Genomic DNA, 25,906 nt, shown 5'->3' with positions numbered 1-25,906 from the left:
CCTCACTATAGGCCTTTTAGGAAGAGACTGTTTAGGCAGTCATCTTTTTTTCACGACAATATTCAGTTGGTCCTCCCTGTGACCTTTTCGTCCATTCTAGGCCTCCTCCCTTGTTGAGGTTGATCTGCCTTCATGATTTACAAGCCCTAATGTTAGCCAGTTTGGACAGTGAAGTGTGTAGCCTGGGTAAAACACAAGAGTCATGGAGGTCAGTGATGGTCATAGATACCTTTAACAATTGAAGGCGCTCCATCTATTGTAGGCCCGGTCCCTACCTTGATTCCCTTATCAAGCTCTAAGGAAGGCTGTTAAGAAACATCCTTCAAAGATCGCAGGGAGAACCTGGGAAAGGGCATGCGTTGCATGGGTTTGTGGTGTGGGTGGGGACAGTGGAGGAATGCTTTCCTTCCTCATATTGGTGGCACCATATGTGGCCCTAAACTGGGTGGTTTGTACTTGGCTTTTGGCATCGTGCACAAAGCATTCATTGTACATTGTAGACCTCTTCTCTGGAAACCCATGTTTGAAAGGGGTTGGGGCTGATCAGGCTCCGACCATGGCCATAAGATGCAGTATGCAGAGAGTACTGCAGAAGGCAATTGCATAAGGGACGTATTTTATTACATATGGAGTGCATCGGAATGTCCTGCTCTATACTACTCAGCGTATAGCTTAGTGATCTGGGACTATGTAAGAATCAATAATAGATGGTTTCATGTTGAAAGGAGTTGAGGCTGTGGTATTATGTTTCATTTACCACACCACCCATATGGAGCCAACTGAGATTGTTTCCCTTCTGTCTTAAGATTAAAGTGATCAGGCAGAGAACTGTGCAATGGAGGAATGTGCTGCTTGGGGGTCATAGAGGTGCAGAGGCTACCCTGCCTCATTTAACTAGTTGGGCAAAGGCGTTTAGAGAAAGCAGCCTGGGACAGCTGGTGTAAAAGAGCAAAATAATGGTGACACAAGCAGCCCAGGGAATGTCTATATTTGTGAGGTGATTTGCATGTGGTAGCAAATTAAATTATTGAGGTCTTCCAGGTAAAGAAAGCATTGTCAATAGAATTTGGGCTGAAGGGGAGGTCTGGGGCCATGCGAAGATAGTCTACCTTCATACAATGTTTCATGTAGATATGGATCTCATGTCTTTAAATAGGTGACAATTAGACTGTTCCTCCTTAGGGTGGGGGTTTTTGTGATCCAGAAGAGGAATTTTACAGAGAGGTGCTCAAGAGGGACGAGAGAGATAGGAGGGGATGCTTGGGCTCCGTATGGGCAGTACTATAAGACCAAGGGTAGTGAACTTTTGGGCATGATCAGCAAGACCGTCCGCTCTGTTAAGTCATTCCTTACACCACTTACGTAGCTAACTTCATGATCTAAACTTCCACACTATTTCCATCTTTCTTTTATTTGGACTCCATCTCTGTCTTAGAAGCATTCTGATGTTGGCAAGGGATTTCAGCTTCGTCTGTGTGGGCAGTATTTGCATTTTTTTGTGCTGTATTGGCGTTTATACATTCTTATCCCATTACACACAAATTAAGGGCCCATAACATGTTTTTTAAAGTGAGTTATTTCCCAGCAACCCGGGATCAACTGTGAGCACTAGGTTTTGTCCTGAAAACATTCTGTCCACCTATAGTGTGGCCAATAACAACAGCACATACACTGCAGTGAAATATAGAGACATTAAAATAGTGCATGTTTATATGTAATTTTAATTAATCCTGAAATGTAAGTGCTTGAGGATGTTAAGAGTTCAATTGTGTCTAAAAATACTCAGTGTTGGGTGGTAATGGACCTGAGGCACAAAGAGAGAATGTGAAGTGCCCAAGATTGCACTATGCCTTAATGTAGTGAAGCCAAGACTGGAACTGTCATCTAGTTGTGGAGCCACCCACAAGGCCGCTAGACCATACCAATACTTCCCTACAGTTGTAACCCTTTGAAACACCCTTGATCCATAAACACTTTTTCTCCTCTCAGTCAGTCTCTTTAGAAAGGCCTTGGTTGACTTTTGCAACTGTACAGAATAAAAAAAGATTTTGGAAGCAAATGAATGACAGAAGAGATATATGGGGCGCTTTACTCATAATACGTAAGCCTGCTGGTTCATCTCACCTCTCAGAACTCCACATGAAAAGTCCAACATCAAATGTTTGACGGCCCACTAGGACATATTTTTGCATTTGCCTTGATGTTGTTTTCTCGAATGGATATATAGATTTTTGTCATTTCTTTCAGCTGCAAATTCTGGTGCCCTGTCGAAGGTTCATAATGAAAATATAACTCATATCCATAATAGAGAACTTCAGATGCATGAATATATATATATATATATATATATATATATATATATATATATATATATATATATATAAAGGAACATATATAATTTTTTTTTGTATTTTGTTATTTATCACAGCTAATGTGCTAAACATGACTTACCAATAAATAGGGGGTTATCGTTCAGTTTAGTCTGATTTGTCAATTCATAGCAAATCCCTTGACAGATTTCTTGGCATTCTAGTGGAGAACTGACAGACATCGCAACCTCATCCAAGCAGGCAGATTCTCATGCATTACTTTATCTTCAGAAAATACTATTGTGTTGCAATAGGTTTTCGGAGTGGCAGCTCTCTCCCAGTGGAGTCTCAAATACAGACAACTCCAAAGAGAGTCTTTCTGGGCATGATTTCATGAGCACCTAACACTGTCCATTCTTGCGAGCACTGTTCGATACCTTATGTGGGCCTTACCCTAACACCTCACACCTTGTTTCATGAGGACAGCAAACCACTAATCGGTGTCCTTGTGCTGGAGCTGACTATGGTAGTCCTAGTCACTCAGCTCGTTGTCCAATGGATGGTTATTAAAGTATTCATGCTATTGAATGACCTTATAGATCTCTGGTTTTGCCACTTGCTTCTCTGACCAATGATCATCAATGTACTTGTGTTGGGGCTCAGTGTTTAATTTGTAAATAAAAAAGTGCCGGTGCCCAAAGCTCTCCTCTGAAACACGCAGCTGCTGCAATTAATTGTGCAAGCACAGAATACTGAGGGAGCATAATCTTGAAGCCTTCTCGGGCCTCTTTAATCCATTTACAGCCACTCCCTGCTCCTTCAGCTCACTCTTGCAGCTTTCTGCTTTCTCTATTTGTGACATTTTTTCATTTTTCTCTTCCTCCGTCTTTCCTATATATGTCTTTTGCTCGCAGTAAATGCTGGAGACAGGAAGATAAGTGCCGCCCCTCAAAAATAAGTGTCTGTGCAGCGCACTGGAAACCACTGGCTTAAATTAATCACTGGTGGGGCTGACCCTGCCTCCTTGTATCTCATCACTTTTTGTATTCATTGTTTTCTATTGCCTCTTTCTCCAAAAATAGTTTATTGGTGTACCCTGACGTATGCTCGTGCTCATGTCTGACCTTGTAGACAAAAGGTCTTATTGCTTAGATCTCAAAAAAACAGACACCAAGGTCTCTCCTAAGAATTTCACAGCAATGGAATACCTAAACAAACACGGGCATCACATTTTTTGGCACAAGAACAAAAATAATTTCACCAAAATCACACTTTTGTCAAGTCATGGAGCTGCGGTTCAAAGACAATACAAACACTACATGTTTGTTACTTAGCAATTGGACTATATTTCCTCCTACTTATCTCACCAGAACAGCATCTCAACTCTAGGTCAGCCACCCTAATGTAAAACAAGGAGAACTGAAAGGATTGGAGCAACCATTCACTTCGGTTTCAGAATTTCTCATTAGGTTCTCACACCGTAAAGACATACTATTAACTAGTTTGCACTATGTTACTCTCCCTGAGACATGATCTCCTGCTTTCAGCACTCTTCAAACCCTAACTTTCATCACTATGTACAAATTATCACCAGTATATCATCTCTGGAAGTGGTGTAGTGCTTTGTAATTCTTTGGTCAGTTTTAGAGTCCTTCTAATTTCATGCCTGGCAGTTTCCTGGTCCATCAGATATCTCTGGGAGTGCCGCTCCCTGCAGGTCCCTGGCAGCAACTACCCAGCTTGCTGTTTCTGGGATACAGCTTCCTTTAGAGCCGCAGTTTTCAAACTGTTTGATGCCACACCCTCCCAGTGAAAACATTAAAACCATCGGTTCCCCCCTCAGAATTGTTCACAATTATTCTACTGAGATTGCAATGTTTAAATATGTCTAGACGTACTCAAACATTGCAGTTAAGTTATGTTGCCTTTTTAAAAATTCCATAAATTGTTCTCTACTTAAAACAAAGCACTGTTATCTGCATAATGCTTCTTTTGGCCAGAGCCTAGCATCCACCCTGGAATCACTTGAGGCCCCTAAAGGGGGGCATGCCCCCCAGTTTGAACAGCCCTGCTTTAGAGACTGTTTTTCCGTGACTGAAGCCATTTTAAAGATTTGGTTCACTGTGTCATCAGTCGCACTCACAGATTACTCCCTTTGTGTTCCCCGCTCCGCTCACTCTGTTTGACAGTATGCGCTTGCTGGTGGCAAACTGTTCCTTTGCTTTATGTGCTAGGGTGAGAGGTGGGGCAGCTACAGTATGATTGTCACTTAACAATGGTTTGGCTTGCTTCCATTAGTTTGAGACACATTGGTAGATGGGGGGTGATGGCTTTACTCTGTTAAAATGGCAGAACTTGTTTTGTGCTGTCCCACAGGCAGTCACCTAACAGCAGTTCCCACCAAGTGCACAACCATCATCACTTAATCAACATGGCCAGAATGTTGGCTTCACTTCTGTTCCTTGGTTTGGAAACAGAGACCAAGGTGATTCATCTTCTAAGTTTAATTAAGCTTTGTCTTTAAATAGTAGAGTCTGACACTCTTCTTGGAGCTAGGATGAAGGGCCTCGGCTGGCAAGGCATTCGCCAAAGTGAGACACTTGAGACCATTTCAATACTATTAGATGGAGAAGGTGATGGATTGAGCCTTGTGGTGAATTTTGGCAGCTGTGATGGTCACAGAATCGCAGAAGCTTTCACGTGACTATCTTCTTGCACGAGTAGGTCAGTGATTCACTGCCTGTCTCCTTTTTCCACTCTGCCCTATGATGGCTCCTTGGAAGTCCCAAGATGCACTTCAGTGCAAGCAGATATAGTGGGATTCCTGAGGCCATACAAAGTAAATGGTTGGCGAGCTGGATCGTGACCATGGTCCAGCAGAAACCAATGCATAGTGTTTCCAACCATATTGCTTGAAGTATATCCAGACATCTGGGAGGGGACTTATGATTATTGGCAGTTTAAGGACGCAGAAAGCTTTCTATGCTCCAGGTCAGACTGGGCTACTCAAAATCGGAGAACTCTCGACACAACGGTAGAGACCAGTATGAAACGTAAGGGAGCACATCTGGAAAATACGCCGTAGTACCAGTAAAATGACAAAAAGGAGCATGTAAATATGGAGGCTGTAAGACTCACCATTGCAAACAGGCGATCGAATGTTGCAAAGTTGATGTCAATGGATTCATATAACAGTGTCTGAATGGGGACAGCGGGTTTAAAGCCTTGTACGGCCGCCTGCGTAAAGCCGTGCCAGAGATGAAAACGTTGCCAGACTAGGAAAGTGTAGTCAGTTTATGGAAGAACCAGCAAGGCGAACTGACCCTCTCTGGCGTTTAGGACGACCCCCTCCAGAAAACATTCTGTTTTACAATAGTTTTATGTTTTTAAAAAATGAATCGAAGGGGAACCCGTTTTCTCAAAGATCTTAAAAGCATTTCAGTCGCTTACAAACTATGTATACTCTATTGCATCACCATCTCTCCACGAAAGATGCAACAGATCACACCACAAGCAGTGCTTTAAATGGGCAGGGACTATCAGGAACTGAGTACATGCACTTTGATTTAGTAGGGCAAGTATCAGCACTTCTCAGCAGAAGTGTGGTACGCTTAATCGGAAAATAGGGTACTTGTCGGTAGCATAGTGGTACATTGGAACAGTGAGTATCTGTACCAACACTTTTACACTCCTATTTCAAGCACTCACCGAACGTGTTTCTTCTCACTTGTCAACAGTGGAAGTCTGTATATAGCAAAGAAGCCCTGTGAGGGTATTTTGCCTTTCAGTGCAACGGACATTCCCCTTTTAGGGTTAATTGTGTTTGTAACTTTAGTGATTTAAATGTTGTTCCTGAAATCCTCTCAAAAGTGTGTGTTTCTTAAAAAAAATGAAAACTGTTGTTACCGATGAGGCCAGGCCAATATTTCAACGTGTCCAGTGTATGGATGTCTAAAGAGAGGAGACCATAAGCACACAAAGGATCCTCCCATACAGGGTCTCTGTTCAATAAATGGCCAGAAAACTGCAGAGTGATACCAAGCGGTAGGACAACTTCAAAATTCATACAGTGACCTCAGATGGCGATATTCCTTAACACTTGGAGCAAAGCTCAAATCTGAAAGATGCTCACCATTTGCTGCGAAGAATGAGATGAAACCTGCAATCCAAACCTAATCCTAGTTTCATGCGGATCTGAAGGGCGCCACATAGAGAAAAAAAGGGAAACAGAGAAATGGAGTACTCACAATTCTATTCTATTCTCTGGTATTTGTACAGTGCTTGGCTACCTAATGGGCCTCCAAGCGCTAGTAGGACTTACTCTCTGAATTAACCTGTCTGCTAATTGCTAAAATAGATAGGTTTAAAGTGACTTCCTAAAGCAGGTTTCTGATTTCTCCTGCCTAATCCGTAAAGGGCGATTAATCCAGAGTTTGGGGACTAGGAATTTAAAAGATTTTTCTCATCCTCTTGCTTGTTGTAATTCTCGGGGCAAGAAGAAGGTTTTGACACTCTGTGCGCAATGTACGTTTAGGAATGTACGACGTTATCAAACTTTGTATCGGGTCCGGTCCTTTTTTCTGAATTGCCCGATGCGCCAGCTGGGAGTTCTACACTGTATTATCTTCTGTACTGGCAGCCAATGAAGCGCTGCCAGGACTGGTGCTGCCAGGGTCCGCCTATGGATTTTGAAGAGTGTACGTGCTGCGGCGTTCTGAATTACTCGCAGCCGATTGATGACATACTTAGAACTGCGTAAACAAAGGGATTTCCCATAATCCAGGTGTGAATTGGTGAGACCTTGTACTAGTACTCTTTGTAGACGGACTGGGAACCCACTCAGCAGTTTTGCTACGGAGGAAAGGAGGCCAAAGCAGCATGCTGTCACTTCTTGGCTTGGACTTCCATAGATAGCTTTGATCTATCCAGAGTCCTAAACTTTTAACTGGTAGAGTAGGTGTCGGGAGAGGTCCCAACTCTGTCGGCCAGTTACGTTCGTTCCAGAATGAGGAGTTATTGCCTACCACCAAGCCTTCAGTTTTGTCTCCATTCAGTTTTAAACAACTGTCCGGCATCCATTTTGTCACTTGCTTGAGGCATGCATTTAACTGGTACGATATGTTGTTTCTGTCTGTGGAAAGGGACACAACTAACTGAGTATCGTCAGCATGCGAGACAAGAGCAAACCAATTTGTTTGTACTATTGCTGCTTAAAAAGTGTGGAACACAAGGAAGATCCCTGAGAAACCCCACAATTTAGTTCATGAATTAAAATCTAAGGGTAAGGGTAATCTGAGGGTAAAATCTATCTGGACTTGAAAACTTCTGGAGTCCAGAAAACTGGTTAGCTATTTGAGAGCCATTCCATTTATTCCTGCCTCCCTTAGTCTATGAATAATGCCTGGGTGCTATACAGTATCAAATGCATCACTAAGATCTAACAAGATCAGCGCCCCAGAGCCACCCTGCTCCAACATCCCTTCTAGTTCATCAGTTGCCACTAAGACAGCTGTTCCAGTACTATTCTTTGTTCTAAACCCCATGTGAGTAGGATACGGGGTGGAATGCAGTTCCAGAAATGCAGGTAGAGGCTTATTCACGTTTTTCACAATGAAACGAGAACTCAGCGAGTGTCAACACAAATCATATTGGCAGGGTGCATAAAGGATGGGTTGAAAAGGAAATTAGATGGAAAAAAAGAAGAAATCTCAGAGCGAAAATGGAGGGGAAATCAGAGAGTGGTACTGAAAAAGAAATCCCGAAATCGATGTGGCAATGGAAAATGATTATTACAGACAGAGCAGGAGGTGAGAAGTCCCACTGCTGATAAATCACACAGTACGGGGTGCCTTTACCATGATGGAGGTGAGTGCCAGTCGGTTTAGGCAACGTTTTTAGAAATGGAAACTTCGCCTCCCTCTGTGCTAGAACTACAATAAACAAGCATTTGCAATGCACTGGGTCTCGCGTTACATCGAGTTAGAGCTATTAGCGTTGTAAATGCCTAATCGGACTTTTCTTGCCACATAAATTAAAAACAAAAAAAACAAGAGTGATAGCGCTGTGTAAAACACAGCGCGATTGCGCTGCGGAGTGCAGAGAAAAAGTAGTCCAGAAACCATACGGAAAACATAGAGCCTCGTAGGTTTCCTGTAGTTTACCGGTGCTCTCGGGAAGGGCTAAACACTGGAAAAGGCATGACGTATGCATGCCTTTCACGAATGAAAAAAGCGGATTTTAAAAGGCAAGCCCACAAACCAAAATAAGTGACTGAGGTGACATGGGCGTGGTTAAAATCCCCCTAAAGGGAGATTAGAAGAGGGACGGAGCGCTCTGCGCTCGCCCCTAAAAAGCATGTCGGCAACCAGAGGAGGATACAAAGGGCAGAAGGAGTGAAAGGGCAATTCTACTGCAAGAAATAACAAGATGAAATACTCTGATAGGAACCAAACTATGACTATGTGAAAAATACAACATAAGACTAGGATCAAGAGATGCAAGAATGGAGACATTTTAGGGAATATTCTGCAGCTATGTGAACACAAATCCAGTACAGATCGTTCACTGCGGTTATCCCCAATCATTTTAATACTTTAAATAGAAGTCTGGCCATTGCACCAAAAGCAAAAATCTGCAAACAAAGGAGATAATAGGAAAAATATACTTTCCTGCATCTACCCCTTATAGGATCTTGTTACTTAGCAACACGCTTACTGTAAACTAAAATCTAATTAGCACTTTGAGTAGGGTCAGCTTCTCGAAAATGCAGCTTTACTTGAGTGACTGGTTTAGCTAACGATGAATGCCCTTCAAAACTGCTCTGCCTACTGAGTGGTGCAATGATTGGGCACACACGAACTGGCATCATGAAGAACTCACCAAGGCTGGTGATGCAAGATACCTCCCTCCTCACATTGTCTGCAGGGAGTTGAAACGGTGACATCTGTTCATCTCACTTTGCCCAAATCCGGGGGTTTGTGCATGATCTTCCAGGAAATAGAAAGTAGATGGAAGTGTAGATCTTCGGGAGAGTGGATGGAAGGTGCATGTTATAATTTCCTTTATGTTTTCGTTATGTTTTTAAATTATCGTGAGTTCCAGCCACAGGACCTGCCATCATAAAATCTCTTTAGCAAGCCAGTGATGTCCGCCTGTGTGGACGTGGTATTGGCAGAATTGACTCAAGTTTTTCTGCTAAACATCTAGAAAAAATAGACATTCCATATGTACTCATGATCATTTTGGTGTACAAAGAGGTGAGTGAATTATATTGCTGGGGTTGGAAATAAGCTTTTTTCTCCAAATTGTGCCACTGATTTATGGGAACCATGGTAAGTAGTCAGTAGGCACCTTTGGCAAGGGAGGAAGACCAGGCAAAAGTGGAAATCAGAAAACTTTAATCGTACATTGAAAGTCTTTGAAAAGCTGAGACTGCTATTTTCCATAGACATGTTGTGTTATATCACCTACTCTTTTTAGTTTCCCCGCTGTCCTTTTATTATCCTCACAGTTTTTTTATTCACCATTGCAATCAATGCTCTTCATTAATACCTTCCTTCACATGCCTGGTGGTATTAATTAATGACTTTGCATGATCAGAAAATTTGAACTAGGCTGCAATTTCACTTGTCCAAAAATCATTGAAATCATCAGTTTGGATGTTATGTTAGTACTAACAAGTGCAAGCAGAGATTTCCAGTCCTTCTGACGGTCACTTATCAGGATAATAATACATCAGGAAACATTGTTCAAAGAAAAATAAGAAAGACCCCTCACCTGCACCTGAATGTTTCTAGTAAAATATTTGTAGTGAATGAACCTCATTGTATTAAACTTTACAGACTTAGTAACATTCATTGAATGCACAACTGCTCATAATATCCTTGTCACTCTTACGTACTCTTTAGGTCGATCTAAACCACTTTCAGATCCTGTTGCCCACTGCTTCAACTCGTTTACTTTTGTTTTGTACCATAACTGCACTCTCTATGTTTAGAGAATTCATCCTAGCCTATAATTACTCTGTGTGGCTCTCCTTCCACTATTGTTTCCATCCAATGACCAGCTCATTGTTCCCTGCAGGAGCAGGATCCCTGATCTGATCTTACTTGTGTGATGAATAAATGTCCTTGCTGGATATGTGAACTTTGGAAGTTTAATTCATACAGCAATGTAGGTCCTTGGGTGGATGGGGTAGGGTGTACTGCATTGTGGAGCTGCTTCGACAACCATGATAGGTGCATGGTTGGTACAGTGAAGGGTGAGTGAGTGCTTCGAGACTTTAAGTATAGTGACAGCAATAAAAGTGTCATAATTAGTCCTGGATTTGACCCTAACATTGGTTTTGTTGTTGCTATGTAGGGACACTGGACTAAGAAAAACTAACATATCTACCAATGTGACATCAATATTTTCTACCAATTTTGCTCCCCTTCTGAATCTTCATGAATCTCATGAGAACCAAAAGAGAAAACACTCATGAAAGGATTCCAGTCAACAATGGTACCCGCTGTCTTAATGAATGAAAGACAAAGCGTGAGGAAAAAAGCAGTAGCGTTCAGTGCCTAAGTTAAATTCCATTGAAAGTGGGACAAACGATTTGGCATCAGTGGACCCCATCTTTTTCAACGTATTAGGAAATATATAAAAAGCCTTAGTTAACAAACCCCATTGGATCCTGTGGAAGAGAACGTTGACATAATTGTAAAAGACCTGTGTTTTGTCCCATCTGGCCACGAAGGCCATCATTGTATTTTTCTGTCTAGTTTGATCACTTCTAGTACTTGCTCTCCTCTTGTTCTTCTCTATAATTTCTGAAGATGCTCCAATTTTTCCGTCCTACTTCTACTTCTAACTCAGTCTTCAGGACCGATAGGATCACTTAGAATCTTTATGCACTGCCCCTGAAGTTAGTGAAACCCATCCTTCTCTTGTGTGGCATAGGACTGCCCATTATATTTACTGATCCCTGCCAAGCTGGCAGGTATCTCTCTGTTTTAAGTGCTTTGGCTGGTGCTGTGAATACACCTAAGGCATAGCCGAACTCCGAGCTGGCACGGTGTGTCATCACCCAATCAGCTTTCATTTGTGAAGGTTAAACATCAATATCCCTGACATACAGGGGAATGTTGTCCCTGTTTCACATAGTGGGTCTAGGAAGGGGAACTAGTAATGGTTGCTCTGTCATTAATGAGAAGGACAACTCCTACTGTGACCCAGAGATCCTGTTGCAAATGAGCCACTGGGTCAAATGTTTCCATTGACTGAGCCGACGGCTGAGGCTGCACTGCTAAAACCCAGCAGTTCCCAGCCGCTAAACAGGATGAGTGAGCTGCAAAGTCGGTGGACAGGTCATGCGCTGTTTTTTGGCAGCTGCCCATTTACTCCAAACTCTAAATGACTTCTACAATATTTTCAAGTCTTTCCACTAGCCTTTACCTGTTTTCCTCTTGCTCCTCTTTTCTTATTCACACTTAGTAATTTCTTCTTCTATCCATAAGGTATGCCTAATATTTGATACCTGCCTTTTTCACCCACATATCTGTGGTTGCTTCGTCCTACTGGTTTTATACATGGAAAGATTTCTAGTAAGGGACATCCCAATATGCCTTGCCTTAGTGAGTGAGAACACTGACTACACTGGCATCTTAAGAGTGATGGGTCTGTCAGCCAAATGGTCTAATCTCTTTCTTGGTACTAGTAAATAAACAAAGTTCATTACTAACATAAAAATAGCAGACAAGAGGAAAATATCTATCAGTGTCTGATAGACTGATGCCAGTCAGAAATGTTTGTTACGTCTTAGGCCAGAAATGGATTTGGCTACTTACATTTGGTGGCATGATGATGTTTGCATTCTGCAAAAAGAAGTATGCAAATCCTCTTCTCAAGTATATCAGGCTCCATAGGATATAATTTGACCAGATCTTGATACTTTCATCATTAAATGAGATGCACTGCCAGACAAGGACATATAATTTGACTGTCTCTTCATTCACAACTAGATAATGACTCCAGGCCTCCTACCATCAAGCTATCACAACAGCAGAATCAATCCTGACTATACTGAGCTGGACACCAAAGGGTTTTCAGTAGGCAACAGCATTTTCAAGATGCTTTGAACTTAGACAACATAGTTTTTATATGCCTTGATTATTTTGGTCATGGAGAAGAGTTATTGGATTATGTTTATAAGTACGCCAACTCCATCAATCCGAGAATCGGCACCATTGTCCAGTGATAAGAATAGCATTGCAAACTGTCACAAAGCTGGGGTTTCCAACTAAGGGCAAAGAGGGCCTGATCTGTTTCAGTTTTGCCCAACATCTACATAAGATTTATTGACATACATTGAGTTTAGATGTGAATCATTTAAATTAATAGTGGCTAGTAGCACACAGAATAAATGTGCCATACTGGACAGACATTGAACACCCTTACCGTGAAGTAAGATGTCCATCAGCCAGGTTACAGCACAGGAAAGAAACTCCAGATTTTTCTTGGAAATTTTGGTTTTAAGAGAAAATCTTAGGAAGGCTTTATCTGATGCATGATTTTAAACACCTCAGCAAATTGAGTTTTTTTTAAATAATGAAACACTGCAGAAAATTCTGTCTTTGGAGAAACCAGATGACTCCCTAAAATCTATAATGCTCAAGTATAATTATCATAATATCAAAATATAACGCATTAACATGAACATCTCTTGTTTGCTGTGTAGACTCACTAGTTTTATGTTTGTGGGGAGCATAGTTCAACCTCAGGGTGGTTCCACATATGTTCATGAAAACGATAGAAACTGAGAATGAGAAAGTTTTATATCATAGTAATAGAAGTTGAGTCTTGCTGGATGACTAGCTTATACATGCACTACTTATCCTTCAACAGTGAATGACACATTAGGCCTCGTTACAAGTGGTCCATTATTTGGTGTAGGAATACTGGGTGGCTGGAATCTCTGATTTTGAACAGCATTCTTGCACCAAATAAGAACATCACAGAATATCCCACGAGGAATGGGTAATTCTATCTGACCCAAAGAATATTTAACCCTTTCCCGCATAACATTCCACCTTTCCAGGCTGCATGCCCTTTTCTGCCGACATTTACTATCTTCTTTCTGAGGGTTGGGCACAGGCACAGAACCAGGGACTGGAGGAAGAGCACATTAGAGCAGGACAAGGCTGAAGAGGCTCTGATCAGGCAGAGCTGCACCCTTGCTCAAAGCCCCCCAGCGGGTTCATCGGCTGAAAATCTGAACTGGGTGAAACCGGAGCATGTACAGGAAGTAGTCGGTCTGGTATTTGCTGACTTAGTAATCATGGATCTAACAATAGGCTGCTAGTAATGCCCCCAGGAGACTGTTGCAGCAGGAAACTCATAATGAGGCCCACAGAAGGTCTGTGCATCTAGTGACACCCCAGGTGACACAAAACTATAATTGGCTTGTCCAGATGTAGGAATTCTTTTTAGCTCCGTTCAGGATGGCTCATGGGTGTTTGGATGGACTTTTCACTCTTGAAAGTAGTACAACGGTGCTTAAACGAAATTAGAAGGCTTTTGTACACTGTGGGGGCACCGGACATCTCTTTCTTTCAAGATTTAGGGACATATTGTGGTAGCAGTCTGATTGATACCGTGGACCTGGCCATGTAAACACATATATAGCAATTTATATGTCATGTTCAATTAATGCATCCCTCACCAAGGAATTCTGATAATCTGTAGCCAGTCTAATCAACAGTGAGCAAGGATCTAGAATTGTGATTGTGTTAGGTGGATCCAACATTTGCCTGAGGCTAATTAACTTAATGAGGGGTGTCTTATCAATCCAGTAGTGAGGTGTCCTTTGCTCTGTTTTTGCACCCATTCCCTTCACGCTACTGGTGAAAATAAAACGTAGGAGACTAAGTTGTTGGTTCAAGAAACACATTCTTTTATCATCATTCTGGTCTGCGTTAGCATGGTGTCTGGTCTTCAAGCCCTTTTTTGAGGTCCAACCATGCCTTTTGAGTGTGGCTCTTCCACAGCTGATACATAAGGAGATTCAGCCTCATACATCTGTAAGGCTTTGGTAGGCCCTATGGAAGTTGAGTATGTGCTATAGGAGGGAATGGGGCTATAGAGTCAAACAAAATGTCTCACAGATCATGAATAAGATATTATAGGAAGTTACCCTGATTCTAATGATTTTAAAGATATCTCCATTTAAACCTCTTCAAGATGTCATTATTGACATTTTGATGTATAAAATGTTGTGTTGGCAGTATGCCGTAGTCAGATATAATGAATATATAGGGTTCTAAATTATTGGTTTGTATGCCTTCAGGTTCCACTGCAGGTTCTGGTGCTAAACGCCTGTGCAAGTTTTTTAAAGAGGTTTCTATGTTCTTTCAACAGCAAGATGTGGTTTTGCAACACGATTTTCAGGCTCTATAGATGGAGAGGAGGATGTAAGGTTTCTCAGTGTCGGAAAAGAATGTTGATGTACAGTGACAAAACAGTCCATTTCTGTAAATGCAAAGATCAGTTCAAAAACTTTGGAGTAGCTTGCTGAGGATCGAGGCCAGCAACATATACCCTGTGAGACGTTTTGCGTTATTTAAAAAGCATAAACCTGGAAGATAAATATTTTCCTGCCCTTTTTCATTGTTGCTCCAAATGGAGACTGGTATCATTGTAGGGCAACAATGCAAATATACTAGTTGGAAAAGTATCAACACTGGATGCATGTAGGGCAGCCACATGGATGTCTCAATTCAGATTTCTGACACATTAGGTGCTACAGTGGCCCAAAGGTGTCTTGGATTGCAGCTCAAACCTTCCTTAAGCAGGACACACAGTACCAATCAGCCCAATAGCATTTGCACTCCACTGCATATTCACCCTTAACAACTCCAAGGCAATGAGCAGCTTGGCTGTTTCATTTTGAGTATGGAAATTTAAGAGGAAAAGTTAAAGTCTAGTTTACAATTGGGAATCCTCCTTACACTACGATGAGTCTTGTCACATGCCCTCTCCCCCAACCTCGGCCATGAACATGAGAGAGTTAAAACATACAATATTTTGCATATTGAAACTAGAAATCGACACAGGGGTCCTGCAATGTGGCACTAAGGTGTATCTCAAGTTCACAACACCTGAGTTTCCAAAGTGATGAAGAAGACATTATTCATTGTATTGATAGTTCACCAGATATAATCTGGCGTCACCACTGTAAGCAAGAAGAGAAAACACGTCTTTGACCTTTGCTTCTGAAAGAGCAGCGATCAGTATTACAGAGAGCCGAAGTTACTAGTGGCACAGAAAGAAATCCTCTGGTCAATAGAAAACATTTTTACCCAGGAAAGTGGGGCCTGCTTTGTGAGCTACAGCAAAGACTTTAAATTTGAAGGGGATTGTCACCCATAGATAACTTACGCTGGCCAGAGCAGGTGAGATATACTTACCTTTCTTATTGAAGGAGAAACAGAACTTTTAAGAAATCAGCTGCTTTGAAGATTATTTGCAAGCGATAAAGGAAATGAAAATGTGACACTGTTATAAGGTGCAGTTTAATTTAGGAAGTGTAGATTGCTACTGAACCATACTTATTTGGAAAAAGATTGATGGTGCTGCTTATGTAACCTGAAAACCTGCTGGGTCAGACTGTCCATGACAAAGTTTTGGTCCAAAACCAAAACTTTGGCAGACGTCAGTCTTTTCTTGCCAGTCCCTCAACCTTCCATGCCATCATTGCATTTCCTGTTTTCTCCTTAGTTGCAGGAGCGGCTCGCAGTGCTACAGAGGGGAGGGGTAGCGTGCTCTTTGGGGGGGGAATTCATAAAACTAAAAAAAGCATACCTGAATCTCCTGCCCAGGCAGGCTGCAGTCACAGTCTCCCAGCCTGCCCTGCGGCCAATCCTGATGCTGCTCAAAGCAGCGTTAGGATTGGCTGGGAGCACCCAGCCAGGGTGCTCACAGCTAGACTGGGAGCTTTGCCCTGCTCTATCCAGCCTGGCAACACAGTGTTGGGCTGGAGAGAGCCTACGTCGCATATTTGTTTGGCTGGCCCAACATACATGTGCAGTGATGGGGAGTGCTGTGCACCCCCCCCCCTCAGAGCTTGTCACAGTCTGTGGCCCCACCCCTTTTAGCAAAAAACGATAATAAACATAGTTTATTATCGTTTTTTGGTAAAAGGTTTGCAGCTGCTGCTGATGGTGGGGGCGACGCTTCTCCGCCCTAGAAGAGGAGCCGTACCTGCTTAGTTGTGAAGCTTTCGGTTGCTCCTGTGGCCAACTGTGTTACACAAATATGTTTAATAAGTAAATAAAAATAAATAGCAATACAGTCTTTTGCAGCATATCTCTGCATTTGAATTTGTAGATACAACATTGATTTGATGTATGAGTGCGTTTCACAGTGTTTTTCAATCTCTAGCCTGCTGTGCAGAGGTGACAGGGCAATTGGTCAGCCCTCTTAATGTTTGTATTTTATGTGAAATTTTGGCTTCCATTGTTAAGTTGTGAAAGACAGGGCATTCACTATCTTATGTTCAACTTAATTCACTTAAATTTATATTGGGTTAAAGTGTTTTTAACCTTTCCTGCTTGCCATTTGTGAAATAAGAATGTATTTCGCTGTACAGATGTTACTACTTGTTGTAAAGTTTTCCACTGGTGTCCACGCTGTAGCACAGTATGTGGCATCCGTATTTACTGAGATCTTTGTTTTCTGCATCTATTCCTTTCTTCTAATTGTCTTGGTCACACTGGTACTTTTTCAATTTTAGAACATTATTTTTTTTTCAAAACATCTGCTCCAAAGAAAATGAAGGCGTTCATAGGTGATAAAATACCTTTTCATGGGACAGTATAATTGGTGAGTTCTGTAGCCCGTGGTTATGTCGGTCGAGGCTCACGCTCACCTCTGTTTTTTTTGCCGCAGGTCATCAAACTCACCTTTGAAGAATTTGAATTGGAGAGGGGGTATGACACGCTCACCATTGGCGAAGGAGGCCAGGTCTCAGACCAGAAGACAGTACTATATGTGTAAGTAAAGGCATGCTTACCTGACGCAACACAACTGTACCAAGAGCAGATGATGCCAATAGCAAAGGGGAAAAATCTGTGGGCCCCCCAGAATCATCAAAGAGATTGTGAGCTAAGAGCTCTAATAGAAAATATATATTGTCTGTGTGGCATTCTCCTTTCCCTTTTAGTACTGTTGAAGCATGCCCTCCTAAAAATGTTTTTAAATCTATTTACAGTGCAATTTTATTAATTTTTTTGTCACTCAAGAAACAAGACCTGCCTCTCCCACCATTCTCTTTTCTGATGTCACACTTGCAGGGGTTATTAATTGTTTTGCTATACTTGGTAAAAAATAAAAAGCTGTACCATTATTGTGTTCCATTTCCCAAGCATATTAACACGTAGGACACTCGTCCGCAAACTACCTGTTACATAGTTAGCTCAATTTCACCGGCTCAGCCAATCCATCAGTTGAAACTACATTTATCTTAAGATACTTGTACCCTAACCTTCAGAGCATTGAAATTATCTTTAACTTTCTTCATTATTCTCTGTGGCTAATTGACTGATACACTACTGAGCAAGAAGCAGTTGGGTCTGCCTTAACACACAGCTGTACATAAATATCTCTGGGGATGCTTCTGAGGTAGTAACATCATCAATCATAAGCTTACTTTAATTGGGGCTTGAGCGGAAGATGATGGGCTGAGCCTCGCTATGGCAACACGGGAGCTCATGCCGGTTGACTGTTAATACAACGTTCAGTGAACTAGGACTGCTCCGCACTGCTATTGCAATGGCCGTTAACTCTGTTGATGAGACTATGCAAAAGCACGTGGACCTGAATATTTAACAAGACATAGGACATGAGCACTGCACTTAATGAGCCAGCGTGGAGCCAAACTTCTCTACAAGCTGTTCCTTGGACTTAGCCGTACATGGTGGAACCATACATCCTAAAAGTGCCACGACGAGAGCTGGGTTGATATGTCGACATTCCGTGTACCAGAGTCCCATTAGAGCACATTGTTATTGTTCCAGAGTGCAGCAGTCAGACAGTCACATCATCTGCCACGTTTAGAAAGCTGACTGTAAAGTGGGAGTTGCCTGAGGTACATTTCCATGCTACAGCAAAAAAGAATATAACACTATTGTCCATGGAAAAGTACAGGTATTTAATATATCCTAGATGCAATGTCTCTGCAGCATGTGTTCCTTGCAACTGACTTATGCTTGAACTGAGAGCCGGAATCTTACACATCAGCTCTCATCCGCAGAGACAAACTGCGGCTGATTTAAGGCAAATGATCTTCTCTAGAACAATTAAATCCGTAGGTAAAAAATTCTTGCAGGTTGAGTGTCCGAATAACCCAGGTGTTCTGTGCTATGGAATTTCATATAATATAACTAGGGGCCCTGAGCTGCCAATCACCACTTAAAATTGAACCAATCTGCTGCAATGACCTGTTAGACGGGGGCGGGGAGGGTGGAGGTGGGGGGAAGCTGGAGAAGGACATTAAGCCGAAGGACCACATTTCTAAGGGAATTCAGCTATTGAAAATCAACGTGCCTGCAGTTCTTATACTATATAGCATAATCAAATTGCAAGACAGGTGATATGTTGCACAGCGGTGTATGTATATACTCTTGTTCTACAAAACAGCAGTATGATTCTGATCTATATAAGGATCTGTGGGTTCTCAAATACATAGTGCCGGCTACTTTCCAGTAAGCTACCTTTGTAGAGTTGATTCTGGCTCTCGACAGAATCCTGAGCCGAATGAGGTGTATTCAATTTGATTTACTCGAATGGTCATACACTGCGGCAGAAGTGCAAAGGATGTGAAAAAAGTTAAAGGAATCGCATCATAAATCACGTGTCACTGAAAATAATGTCTCCCCAGGGAAGGGCAAACCTCTGCTTGGCACGTCTTGCGATACTGTCAAAGTGTTTACCAAGGTCCTATTGTTGGGTATCGCCGCCAAGGCTCCCAGGGGATAGACCTCTTCTTTCTTGCAGGTGTCGCGCACGCATAGAACTCTCATGTTGAGTAAGGAGGGTCAGTGCGTATGGCACAGCAGCGAAGAATAGGCAGCATTTTTAGCTGCCTGCCTGGTGTCCAGAGCTCTGTAGGGGTGCTGTCCTTTGAATATTAATAGCTCGTGAAGCAGCTCAGCCTGCATTTGTCTCTAAGGGCAACTTGCCTTCTGAATACATTGTGCACTCACTTCATTTCTTCCTTTTCACTTTTTCTCCCTTCTTGTCAGTCTTATTTAGTAGGTCTGTTCCCTAGGGTTATGTTTCACCTTCGGCCATTTTTTTAGGGCTTAGATTTCCATGGCTAGATAGAGGATTCAGAGAAAAAAGGCTTATAATGAATGTAGATATAAGGTGCTGTCCCATAAATGAAACATGGTGATTTGACCATATGTCACTGAAAGACCATCACATCTGGCAGCATATATTAGCTGGTCTGACCTATGCCGTATGATATCCTTAATTATCGACAATCTATAGCTCAGTATCTTGTGCATTGCACATGGGATTCATAGAGATTAAGTTGGATCAGAATATACAATACTATCTGCCCATGAAATGAGATCCTAATGTGGCTGAACAGTCTGTGAGAAATGGCCACCATAGCTGCACACTGGATGAAGATCCCACTATGGCTATACTTTAGATGACTAGATCATAATCAATTTACAATGGAGGGAAATAACCCATGGAGGGAAATAACCCATTGTGATTATATGTTCGATGGACAGCCCATAATTGGTATGCATTAGCTGAAGCATATGGTTCAAAAATCCCATTTCTGCTGTGCATTGGATCAACAACACTTCGTCACTGTGCATTAGATGACAACACCCTCCTGGATGTGCAACAAATGAGAGAGCTTGTTGTGATTGTACATTAATGGCAACAGCCTACCGTGTCCGCACTTTTGCAAGACAGGAGCCCATCACAATGCGAACCACATGACAAGAGACCGTAAATGACTGTACGTTGGATGAGAAAAAATGTTTATGGATCTACTTTGGGTAAAACAGCCATCCTGTTGCTCTTTGGATTGCTAGTCCCCAGGATATCTTTACAAATGATGGGAAAATCCCTATTTGTCCTTTCCTTGAATGATATATGCTATGGTACCTTTACATTTTAATAGAAAGAAACCATTGTTAGGAAGAATCCACGCAGTTTTACTTTGGGCGAATACAGACAATTTTAGCTATGCAATTAAACAGATCAGCATGCTACGATTGTACCTGACTCGTAGAGTCCCTCATATCGGCACATTGTTTAGACGAGTTCATCATCCCTGTAGAGCAATGCAAAAATATTTTAACATGTTGCAGCGGATGAGGTGATCCAGTCTTCATGTGCAATGGGTGTGATTAGCCCACTGTCATTTTAAAAGGATTATAGAATACCTCTATTACTGTAACACTGAGTAAGAGAGCACATTATGAATGTACATCAGATGACAATCTCATCACTGCTGTGCAATAGATTCTATTAAGAAGATATGTAGATGCACAAGCTTTCTGCACCACGAGCAGGTGGCACTAGCAATCATACTCTCAAGGTCAGATGTTCCAAACAGTATCTCAGCCAGAAATATATGACCTATATACTTCAGGGACTGCAAGACGAATCAGCGTGGGTACTGATGTGCCTGGCACGCAGAGACCATTTAATACCTGATTTCCATGTGCTCCATTGGATCCCAATTAAAAGGAGCATGAAATTAAAATCTGCATTCATGGTTCTCAAACCTTACATCAGCATGCCCTGAAAGTCAGAGGTACTTGTTATTTACTTTACTTTCTGCCTAGATCTCTTTGGTATTTAGTCATTCCTTGTTTGAGAAAGAGCAGATGCAGTGCAAGTTATCTTTGTGCCAAAATTCAACATCAAAGGTCGACGCTGTGTTCTCTAATTAACTTTAATGTAACACAGTGTAAAATAATAGGGCCTGATGGTTGTTCATGTGGGTGATATCCATTGTGCCAGTGAGTAAGTAGGCCCTCCTGATGGCGAAGAGCCTATCGTGGATGTAAGTTGTTTGACAAGTGATGGTCACGTCATTTTCTGTGTGAGGAGTGTCCACCACATCTTTATGTTGGAAGGTAACAGCCCACCATTGATAAGCTTTCAATGGAAATAGTCCCTCATGGCTACCCATTGAATAAGAAGCTCCCATCATGGCCTTAAACTGGATGACCAGAGCTCATCATGGATGTACTTTGGATGTGTAACCCATTAAGGCTGACATACATTGATGAAATTATCATGGCAGTATTTCAAGTTAAAAAGTATTTCAGTAGTGTACATTGCATGATGTGCCTGTACATGGCATAAAAGTAGACTATAAGATCTGCACATTGTATGAGAAGAGCCCGTCATGTTTATACATTGATTTGTATATATTCCCGTTATGACTGAGCAGAGGGTACAGAGATTCCTTTGTGGATATATATGCAGTTAGAGTAACAGTAAGCTCTGCCTGCCTAATCAATGCTGCAAGGTCACCTTATCAACATATGAAGAGTCACCAACCAACTACAGCATATGTGTGAGGCACAATGCTGTCTCAAAAGTGGCTGATATCTAGTTCTGCTGACATGTTTACATAAAATCGGGTATCTGCAGAACTGGTGTTTCACAAAGCTTGTGTTCCTAATAAAATCTCAGAGGACCTCCACATATATCTTAGAAAATGGGATAAAGAGAGCTACTCAGGCCTTGGGAATATTCTCATATGGTATGAGACAGCTTGTGAAGTTGAGTCTTCAAGTTGTAGCAGCTATGAGCACTACTGCAGAAATTATGTGAACTATCTGTGGACTTCAATATTAATGCACAAGCCTGTGTCTGAGATCTTCATGAGAATTACAAGTTCCTCATCGCTGAATTCCACTAAGATTGAGTAAAGTCATAATGCAAGCTTTGCCTGCAATCAAAATGCATAGTGTATTATATACATATTTGTAGCTCGGCAGTTTCATTGCCGTAGCCTATCGTGAAGTCTGAATGAGGCTGTTGAAACTGTTTGTTTTCATAGATGTGTGTTTTCACTTTTTTTTATCATAAACAAGAGTGACTCTGATGGGATGAATCTTACTGAGGGCCAAAGAATCAATTTTAAATGATTGCAAGAGTGTTTTCACATTATTGATCCTAAGTCTATTTAAGGATTTTACTTCTTCCGGAGAGAGGTGGACAATCTCTAGGCAGCATCTGCCCACTGTATGTAAGGTGGATTTTACAGTGGTTGTTGGTGAAGGATTACCGGCACAATTAAAGGCTTTAAGCTAAGTACCTTTTGTAAGCCATGCAATTAAACCTAAGTAGTGTTTGTTACTTTGCTCTGAATGTATAGTTAGCCAAGCAGAGAAAGGTGTTTGACATGGAAGAATGATGTCGTTTCTACTACTGTGACCTGAAGTGGCAATAAATTGTTTATCTTTATGAATCAATCTTTGTTTTAAGATGAGAGGCTTTGTTTTAAGATAAGAGGCTTTAGTTCTGTTGATGTTTCTATAATATGTTTTTCTTGTGATTTGTAGACTTTAAAAAAAAATTGGGGTGTGGTATTGGCACCCCATTCTTTCCTCATCCTGCTGGGCAATATCTGTGTTCCGTTAGTCCTGCTGCAATCCACAGAGTCGTGGGTTTCTTATTATTTTTTTGCAGAGAAGGCCTGTTTACAGACTACTGTCATATTGTGATACTCCTAGTTTAGGCTCAAGGTTGTTAGATTAGTTCAGGTAATTTTGTGTGCTTATTCTTCATGATCTCTGAACTCATCCTGTATGTCAGATCTTGCTGGTGTGGAAAAAGAAGAAACTATTTAAATGAAAATACATCCCAATTCAAATAGTGTACACTGTTGTTAAACTGTCATTCTTAGGGATGATAGCTTACAGAGTGGAACTTTTAAAAAGGTTTCCACTCTTTATGTGAAACCACTTTGTAGGTATGGACGGATAAAACATTCATACTAAAGTTTAGCAGTAATCCTCCCACTGGCAGTAAAGACCTCGGAGGAAGATATCCTCTTCACATTCAATATGTTGTGCAATCTTTTAGTCTATACATTGTTTCCTAATTAGTATATGCTTTCACTCTAAGTATTAAATCATGTTAGGTCTAGTGAAGTTGTTCAGAAATGCCCTTACTTTTACCATTATGGTGTCTGTGTAAGTCTTTGTGATTTATCCCGGAGCAAGGTTTCAAGCTGAAACAGCAATTGCAAAAGATGCAGTAATAGATCAGGCTCTGTAATTTCCAGACCCAGTTAAAATCTGATGATATATACAGGTAGAAACGGGCCTAAATTATGGAACCACCACAGTACTCAGTATAGTCCTCGAGGGATCCATTGGATCTGAAGCAGTATAGACTCCTGAATATCGTGAGGTAATGCTGACTCTGTGGTGTCAGAGTTTCAGGAATTGAAATATCCATGAGGCTCATACTGGAACCATATGTAAAAATTGAAAAGCTCATTCGATGTGGTATATCGATAATGGTGATACATAACATGAACACATCCAGTCACAATTGTACATGGGATGAGGACAGTCCAGCTGGGTTTCCAATCTGAAAACAAGTCTACCAATGCATGTGAAGGAAAGACTATAGCAGTTCATTGTTGAACAATGTTTACCAAACCTAAATACCAGCATGAGTAGTAGTACTAACGTAGGAAAGCAAAAACCACCATAATTAGGCATTTCTTCACCTATGGCAATGAAACCGTTATGGCATAAATTGAATGAGGTGACTTTACATTGAATGTGTACAAGATTGAAGTAGTCAATTACTGATAGATGTAACCTTACGCTGGCCAACAAGGGGTGGACATGAAGTGCATTGTAATTCTAGTTTCTGAGTGTGCACTTTAGGAGACAGTGTCATATCCACCCTAAAGATGAAATTAACTATTTGTGTTGATAATAAACTAGGGGTACCACAATATTATTCTTTCCTTTTGTTTAACTACAAATGCATTATGGCTGCACATAAATCATGTTTGCTACTTATTTTCCTAAAGTAAGTACTCTTAATCCTTTATTTCTACAAAGATAACATTTTCAATGTGTACCATTACTAGTCCTTGTGCACATATTGGTTACACTTGTTTGTTTTTTCCCATAACCTATGATATTGTAACAAAGTAGCATGTGGTTCGCAGAGAATGGCCCATAAATTATAATTTGGGGTTGCCCTAAATTTATAACAATATTTAACAAGAGCAATAAAACATTGTTCACTGTAAACTCAATTTTTTACAGTTCTTATTCATCAAATGTCTGTTTTTGACGGGGATTGGCTGTGCATATAGTGTTCATATTTGTTTTAGTGATGAACGTGGGTATAAAACAAACTCAAAGATCTTCAGAAGGCCAAGGAGGGTTTGTTAGGAGCACCAGCTATATAGAACCATTTTGTGATGGCACCACCAATAACTGGTTTAATATATTTTACTGCAACTATGTCTTGAACCTCTTTAAGTGGGTTAGAGTTAAATGATTTTTGAGATAATTGAAAGACGTAGAAAATCGACGAAGGCTCATGAAATTAAAATTTTATTGATGCCACACTTTTAATATACACTGTTGCTTCTATGATATGTATGTCTGGGTGGGCGGGCGGGATTTTATCTTAATCCTATAGAATTTGTTCAAAATTAGTTAATATATGCTTTCAATATCTTCTGACAGTCTGACAGGTACAAGTGTCCCTGACCTAATTGTGAGCAGCAATCACCAGATGTGGCTTCTCTTCCATACTGACAACACCAACGGTGCCCAAGGGTTCAAAGCTTCATACGAAGGTAAGGTGTTCTGAGCACTTGTGACTTGCCGGTTTTTTACCTGTACAGTGGCACCCAGGATACTTGTAAACGTGTGTCTATTGGTTTATGGCGATAATATAGTCAACCCGTTGGGTCATCATTTAATAAGAAGGCTTCTACTGTAGACTACACTAGTGGGAGCTGTATCATTTGAAAGTAACTGTTCAGAGCCCTGCCTATGAACATACATATCATTGTGAGTTAAATAGGCTGACCCTTTTATATTCTCAGATGATATATAACGCATTTTAAAATGCTCAAGTAGGGCCATGTGAACATTTCTAGATCTATATACAGATGTATCTCCACATCTCCACAAATTTTTAATTATTATGATTTGCATGCCCTCAGGGAGGCGCACACATTGCTGTTTTCACTTTTGAGATTATATGGGGTCAGCTAGGTGGATATGAATCAACATTCTCCATCTTCCAATATTACTAATATTTATTTTTTGGCTCTTCAACAGTTATGACGTCTGAGATGAAACACATCCGTGTTGTGTCACATCATTGTTGATACAGTTTCTGCATGTATGGTGGTGATAAAGTAAACTATATTGCATTATAGTACAGCATAATGGTAGTTTTCCTTTGATACTTTGTATTAAAGTCATACTATTTTGTAAGACTTGGACGTAAACGGCTGCAGTGAAATATTCTCTAGGTAACAGGGAAACAGAGAACCGGTCTGCTTGATTTTTTGTAATTAATCA

At 41.2% G+C, this 25,906-nt stretch overlaps 1 protein-coding gene across 1 annotated transcript in view; it reads left to right on the top strand.

Annotated features, from left to right (window-relative positions):
- CSMD2 (CUB and Sushi multiple domains 2) overlaps positions 1-25,906 on the top strand; it is a 1,417,205-nt gene that overhangs the window by 901,260 nt on the left and 490,039 nt on the right. Inside the window, exons 11-12 of the mRNA XM_069223779.1 lie at positions 17,238-17,341; positions 25,058-25,170. Of these exons, the coding sequence (XP_069079880.1) occupies positions 17,238-17,341; positions 25,058-25,170 (217 nt within the window). The remainder of the gene's footprint in view (positions 1-17,237; positions 17,342-25,057; positions 25,171-25,906) is intronic.

This window comes from Pleurodeles waltl, chromosome 3_1 (genome assembly GCF_031143425.1).
Source record: "Pleurodeles waltl isolate 20211129_DDA chromosome 3_1, aPleWal1.hap1.20221129, whole genome shotgun sequence".
Taxonomy (NCBI): Eukaryota; Metazoa; Chordata; class Amphibia; order Caudata; family Salamandridae; genus Pleurodeles; species Pleurodeles waltl.
This window is presented reverse-complemented; position numbering and strand designations above follow the sequence as displayed.